General features: G+C 64.8%; 1 protein-coding gene across 1 annotated transcript; it reads left to right on the forward strand.

Annotated features, from left to right (window-relative positions):
• Positions 1 to 1,437: 1,437 nt before the first annotated feature.
• LOC109180135 (ribosome-binding protein 1-like) lies at positions 1,438 to 6,010 on the forward strand (the record flags this gene model as incomplete). The annotated part of the gene is made up of 2 exons (XM_019329604.1): positions 1,438 to 2,963; positions 4,414 to 6,010. Coding segments are annotated over 2 exons (3,123 nt in total), but the record flags the coding sequence as incomplete, so codon positions are not given.
• Between the last annotated feature and the right edge of the window lie 716 nt (positions 6,011 to 6,726).

The following is a 6,726-nucleotide window of genomic DNA, read 5'->3' on the forward strand; positions in this document are numbered from 1 at the left end:
GAGAGGGCCACGCAACGGAAAACCAGAGGAAGAGCAGAGGAAGGGGGGGGAAACCAGGGCCAGGAAGGGCAAGCGCGCAAACGGCGAGCGGAGCCGGGCGGACAGCGGGCAGAAGAGAAGAGAGAAGCGCGGACAAAAAGAGACAAGAGGGCAAAAAGGAGAGCGGCGCGGGCCAACGGACAGAGGCGCAGGACCAGCGAGAAAAGGAGGAAGAGAGGAAGACGGGAAGAGCGAAACGACGAAAGAGAGCAGAAAAGCGAACGCAGCAAGGAGAGCGAAGAGAGCAAGGAAGCGGAAAAGAGGAGAGCAAAAAGCGCAGGGGGGACAGAGCAGACCAAAAAGCGGCAAGGGAGAAGGGAGAAAGAAAAAAGAACGCAGAGAGCGGCAAGAGAAAAAGAGGCGGAGAGGGCGGAAACAGAGCAAAGCAGAGCAAAAAAGCAAGGGCGGGACGGGAGAGAGGCAAAGAGAGAAAACACGCAGAGCGAGCAAGAGAAAGCAGGCCAGAGGGGGGAGCGGCAGCAAAGAGACCGGCGCAGCAGGGAAGAGCAACGACAGAGGCGCAGAAGGGGGGAAGCAAGACAACACGGGGGGGAGCAAAACAAGAGAAGGAGGAAAGGAGCACGGAGCGGGGAAAGCCGGGAGGGGCACACGGAGCGGGGAGAGCCGAAGCAGCAGGGCGGAGGCACGGGGGCGGGAGGAGGGCGGGGGGAGCAAAGCACGAGAGCACGGGAGACGGGGCGACCGGAGGGGGAAGACGGGGGAAAGGAACGCGGAGGCGGGAAAGCCGGGAGAGGAGCGCGCGGCGACGGGAAACCCGAAGCAGCAGGGGGGGGCACGGGGCGGGAGGAGGGCGGGCGGGGGAGCAAAGCACGAGAGCACGGAAAGGCAGGGGAGCGGGGAACCAAGGAGGGGGAGAGAGAGGGAAGGGCGCGGGGAGAGAAGAGCAAGGGGAGGAGGAGGAGGACACCACCGCGCGAACCACGAGAAGGGGCGGGGGGGCGGGACGGCGGGCGGGACGGACGGCGCGGGAAGAGGCGCGCGACACGAGAGAGACGGCGCACACAAGCGCACACACACGGGAGGGGGAGGGAGGGCCGCGGGGCACCAGACGCGAACAAGCGAGGGAAGAGGGGGAGCGCGGGCGGAGCAAGGGGGGGGCGGGGCGAAAAAGGGGGAAAGGCGAGGCACCCCCCCCCCCCCCCCGCGAGACGGGCACCGGACCGCGGGGGACCAACAAGGGAGCAGAGCCGGGAGCCGAGGGGAGGCAGGGGAGACCAACCGGGGGGAGGAAAACACGGGGCCCAACGGGGGGAACGGGGGGGGACGGCGAGGCGGAGCCAGGCGACAAAGGGGGGGAAGGGGAGGAAGCGGGCAGAGCGCGCGGGAGGAGGAGGAAGAAAGAGGGAGCGCAAAAGCGAGGAGGCGCACGGGAGAAAGGGGAGGAGGGGAAAGGGCGGAGGCAGGGACACGGAGCGGCGGGACACGAGGAAAGGGGGGAAGGGCCACGGGCCCGAGAGAAAGAGGAAAAGCAAGACGGCGGGGGGGAGAGCCCCGGAGGCCGCCACAGGACGGACAAAAGCCAAAACCGGAAGGGACAGCGACGAGAGAACGCGGAAGAAGCGGGACAAGAGGGCCAAGGAGAGGCGAGGCAAAGCCGGGGAGGAGACAAGAGGGCCGAAGAGCCGAAAGGGGGCACGGCCAAGAAAGAGGGGAAACGCGCAGCAAGGGGGCGAAGGAGGAGGAGGACAAGAAAAGACAAGAAGCGCACAAGCGCCAGGAAGAAGGGGGAAGAGGGCAAAAGGCGCGCAAAGGAAAGGTGGGCAGACAGGGAAGCGCGAAGGAGCAAAGGGCGGGGAGAGAGGAGGGAGCGGGGCAAAAAGAGGAGCCAAAAAGAAAGGAAGCGCAAAAGCCGACGAGGCGGACCAGCGGCAGGGGAGAGGAAGGGACGGCGAGGCGCGAGCACCGAGAGCGAAGAAGGGGGCAACAGACAAAGGAGGGAGGGAGCGAAAAGCAGAGGAGGCGAAAGGAAGGCCAAAGAGGAGGAGGGGCAGGAAGCGCGAAAGGCGGCGCGAAGGCCGAACAACCGGCAACCGCCAGGGCAGGAGAAAAGAAGGGGGAGGGGAGGACGGACGAACAGGGGCGCGGGGGGCAAAAAGGGAGAAGGGGAGGCGAAAAGGAGACAACAAAAAGGCGGCGCGGGAAAAGGCAGCGCGCGCAGAACACAAGAAGAAAAAGGCGAAGAAAAGAAGGAGGGGGCGACAAGGGCCGCAAACCCGGACAGGGGAAAAGAAAGGGCCGGAGCCGAGCGGGAGCAAGGAGCAAGGCAAAAAGGGGGAAGCGACGCCGAACAAAGCCGAAAGCAAAAGGGGCAAGCGCGACAAAAGAAAAGCGCGCGGGAGCAACGAACCAAACGAAAAGGAGGAGGGCGGAGGAGGCAGCAGCAAGCGAGGAAGGCAGGCGGGGAGGAGACGGCGGCGGGCAAGGGAGGGGAGGACAAGGGAAGAGGGCGGAGGGCGCGGGAAGCAGAGGAGAAGAGGGAACAGCGAAGGCGGGCAAGGCGGGGAAGGCGGGGCGGGAAGCGAGGGACAAGCGAAGGCGAGAAGGGCAAGAGAGGAGGCGCACGCAGCCGCAACGCAAGGAGCGCAAGAAGAGGCGAAGCGGGAAAAAGAAGAAAGGAAGAAAAAAGGGCAAGAGGCGGGACGGGAAGGGAGGAAAGGGAAGAAGGAAAAGAGGCAGCGGCAAGAAGAGGGGAAAGCAAGAGAGGGGAGAGAACAGAAGCGGAGAGCAACGAGGGCGACGGGCACGAAGGCGGCGAAAAGAGAGAGAAAAGGGGGAGCAGGCAAAAGCCAGCAGGAGAGAGAACCGGAAGCGGGGAGGACGCCACAGGGCGCAAACCCCGCAAAAGCGGACGAAGGCGACGACGACGGGAAAGAAGAAAGGGCAAGGGGGAAAAGGGGGAAAAGGCAGAAGAGCACGAGGAGACAAGGACGGGGCGAGCAAACAAAGCAAAGGAAGGGGAAAGGCCGAAACAAGGGGGGACGGCAAAGCAACAAAAAGGCGCAAGCAAAGAGAGGCCAAAGAGGCAAGGGCAAAAAGAGGCAGAGAAAAGAGGGAAGCGGGGCGAGAAAGAAAGGGGGGAGGGGAGCCCACGCAAAAAGAGGGGGGGGGCAAGAGAGGGAAGGCGGGGGAGAGACCAAAGCAACCAGCGCGGCCCAGGGGCCAAAAGAGAAAAAGGGGGGCAAAACCCGGCGCCAAAAAGGGGGGCGAAAGGGAGGGAGGAGGAGCGGGGGCGCAAAGGGGGACAAAGCGCCGCAGCGGAAGGCAAGAAGAGCAAGGGGGGGGGGGGACCAAAAAGCACGAACAGGAAAGGACCCAAGCAAGGAGGGGACCGAAAGGGAAGGAAGCGGGGGGCAGGAGGGGGGGACAGCGAGAGGGGGGGCGCACGCCACAGGACGAGAAAGAAAGCAGAGCGAGGGAAGGGCAAAGAAAGCGAGGGACCAAAAGGGAGAGGCGGAGGAAAGCAAAAGGAGGGAAGGACAAAAGGAGGGGGCACGAGCAAGAAAAAGGGGGAAAGAGGGAGAGGGGGCGGGCGGGAAGGGAGGAAAAGGGAAGGGGGAGCACGAGGCAAGGGGGGAGAAAGGCGAGCGGGGAGAAGGGGCGAAAGAGAAGGGCCGAAGCAAAAAGGAGCGCACAAAGGAGAGGGGGCGAGCGGGAAAAAGCCGAAAGAACAGGGAGGGGGGAGGGGAGGACAAGCAAAGAGGCAGGGGGCGGAAGGGCCAGAAAGGCGAAGGAAGCGAAGGGGGAAGGGCACAGAAAGCGCAACCACGGAAACGGCAAGACGAGCAAGCAGCGGGCAAAGAAGAAGCGAGGAGAAGGCGGGCCAGAGAGGAGCGGCAAGAAGGACCAAGGGGGGGAGGCAGGCCAACGCGGAAAGCAAAGCAAAGCAGCAGGCAAAGCAAAGACACACGAGGCAACGGCAAGACCGCGAAGCGGACGACAGAGGGACGGAGGGGGACCGGGGGAGCCAAGAAGGGGAAGGGGGAAGAAAGAGACGCGCGGGGGGGGGAGGAGGGGGCCAGGGACACGGGGACCGGGGGGCGCAAGAAGAAAAAGGAAGGGGAGCAAGGGCGACCGAAGCGGGGGAAGCAACGACAAAAGGAGAAAGAAGGGCAAAGAGCAAAAAGACGAACGGAGCGCGGAACCGAGGGCGGGAAGGGAGGGAGACAAGCGGGGGGCAAGGCACAGGGAAGGGCGCAGCAAGGAGCGGCCGCAAGAACACCGCAACAAAAGGGGGCCGAAAGAAGAAACCGGACGCGCAAAGAAGCCGCACGAGGGAGGAGGAGGGCGGCCGGGCGCCCGAAACGGAGGGGGCGGAAGCGAGCAACACGGCGGGGACACGCAAAAGCGAAGCAGGAGCCAGAAGCAGGACAAGAAGACGCCAGAGGAGCGAGAGAAAGGGAGAAAACCAAAGAGGGGGGAGGGGCAGAGGGGGGGAGGCAAAGGGGAGGCAGAGGAAGGAGAAAGGCAGCGAAAAGCGGGGGAGGAGCGGGCAGAGGAAGGAAGGGGCGAGGAGAGGCACGACCAGCAAGGCGGGCAGAGGGGGAAGAAAAGAGCAAGGGGGGGGGAAGAAGCCAGACACGGGGGGGGGAGGAAAAAGCACAGAGCAAAAAGGGCGGCGGGACGAAGAAAGGGCACAAAAGGGGAACAAGGGGCAGAGGGAGGGGGGGGAGACGAAGGAGACGGGGGAAGAGGAGGGGGGGCAGGGAAGGGAGGAGGGGGAAAGGAAGGCGCGAGAAAAGCCCAGCCCGCAGCCAGAAGAAGGGGGGAAAGGCGGGGAAGAAGAAGGGGGGAGGACGGGGGGAGGAGGGAAGGAGGGGCCAAGGGGGAGCAAGGGACGGGGAAGGGGGGAAGCAAGGGCAAAAGAAGGAAAGGGGGAAAGGCGAACCAACGCCAGGACACAACAAAGGGAGCCACCCAGGACCAGGCACCCAGGGGAACCAGAGGGAAGAGGGCGCAAAAAGCACCCGCCAGAAGGAAGGAGGGGGAAGAGCAGGAAGGCGGGAAAACAAGAGCAGCGACCAGGGAAGCAGGGGGCACGGGGGAGCGAGCGCAAAGGGAACCAAAAGAAGGGACGAAGCCGCAAGGAGCCGGAGGGGAGAAAGGCGAGGCAAGAGAGCGAGCAAGGCAAAAGAAAGGAGGGGGGGGAACGGGGGCCAAGACCGCGAACCACAAGGGGGGAGGAACCAAAGGGGGCGGCCGGAACAAAGCAAACGAAGAAGGCGGGAGGGGGAGGAAGAAAGCAAGGCGCGGGGCAAAAGGAGACGCGCAAGAAGAAGGAAGAGAGGGGGAGGAAACGGGGCACCGGGGCCCGACGGGAAGCAAGCAGAAGGGGCCGAGCCGACGCCGCACACAAAGAGGGCACCGGGGAGCAAAGGGACGGGAAAAGCGCAGGCGGGAAGGGGCGACGCGAAGAAGAAGGGGAGGGCGAACAACCCCCAGGGGGGGAGGGGAAAAGGCGAAGGGGGAGAAAGGCGACAAACGGAAAAAGGCAGGGGAGGGGGGGAAACAAGCACCGCGAGCGGGGGAGGAGACGGGGCAAGGGGCGGGAGAAGCGGGGGAGGCACCAAAGGCCGGGGGGACAAAACGCGAGGGAGAAGGCAAGAGGGGGAGCAGAGGGGAGGAGGGCAAAGAGAGGGGGAGGAGAGGAGGGGGAAGCACGAACAAGGCGGGGGGGGAGAAAGGGGCGAAGCGGAGGCAGAAGAAAGGCGAAAGGAGCAGGAGGGGGGAAGGGAAGGACGGCGGGGGCGGACAAGGCAAACAACGGAAAGAAGGAGGAGGCAGCAAGCAAGCAAAGGACACCCGCGACGGGAGAAAGAAGGGGGGCCGGGAGGGAAAAGCAGCGAGCAAAAGGCCAAGGAGCACAGCAAGAAGGCGAGACAAAGAGGAAGAGGGAAAGGAGGGCGAGCAAACAAAAGAGAGAGGAAGGAGGGGGGCGCGGCGAGAGCGGACGGCAAGCAGGCGCGGACAGGGCGGAGGCGGGGGGAGGGGGCAAGAGGCCAAGCAAAGCCAAAAGAAAGCCACCGCACCGCAACAAAGAAGAGCAGACGAGAGCGGAAAGGCACAAGCAAGGGGGGAGGGGGGAGCCAAAAGGGACAGAGGGGACGCGAACGGGGGGGGCAGAGGCGGAGGGGGCAGGGGGCAAAAGAGACAGAAAAAGCACGGCCGGGACAGGCCAGGGCGGGGGGGGAAGGCGGGGGCGGGGGCAGCAAAAAGCAAAAGGCCAGCGCAACGAGGACCGCCGAGGCCGAAGAGAGGGCGGCAGGAAGGGGGGGGGCGCAAAGGGGGAGGAAGCAACAAGGGAAGGAGGACGGAGGGAAGGGGGAGGACGGGAGGAGGGAGGGGGAGAAGACGAGGGCAAGCGCGAGCACGCACAAGCCGGGGGCACGCAAGAACCAAACAGAGCGACAGGCGACAGCACGGAGAAGGGAGCACGGGGAAAAGAAAAAGCGGAAGAGCGAAGAGAGCCCGACGGAAAACCAAGGGGCGGAGAGGCGCACGAAGCCGGGAGGCGAAACGAGAGGGGCGACCGGAAGGCACGAGGGGGGAAGGAGCGAAAGGAGCGAAGGAGCACGGAACGGAAGCGCGCGAGGGAAAAGGAGACGGGGGCGCAAAAGAAGGGGGGAGGGAAGAAAGGGGGGAGGGGGAGGGAGGGGGGAGGCGAAAGGG

This window comes from Ipomoea nil, unplaced genomic scaffold, assembly GCF_001879475.1.
Source record: "Ipomoea nil cultivar Tokyo-kokei standard unplaced genomic scaffold, Asagao_1.1 scaffold1017, whole genome shotgun sequence".
Lineage (NCBI taxonomy): Eukaryota > Viridiplantae > Streptophyta > Magnoliopsida > Solanales > Convolvulaceae > Ipomoea > Ipomoea nil.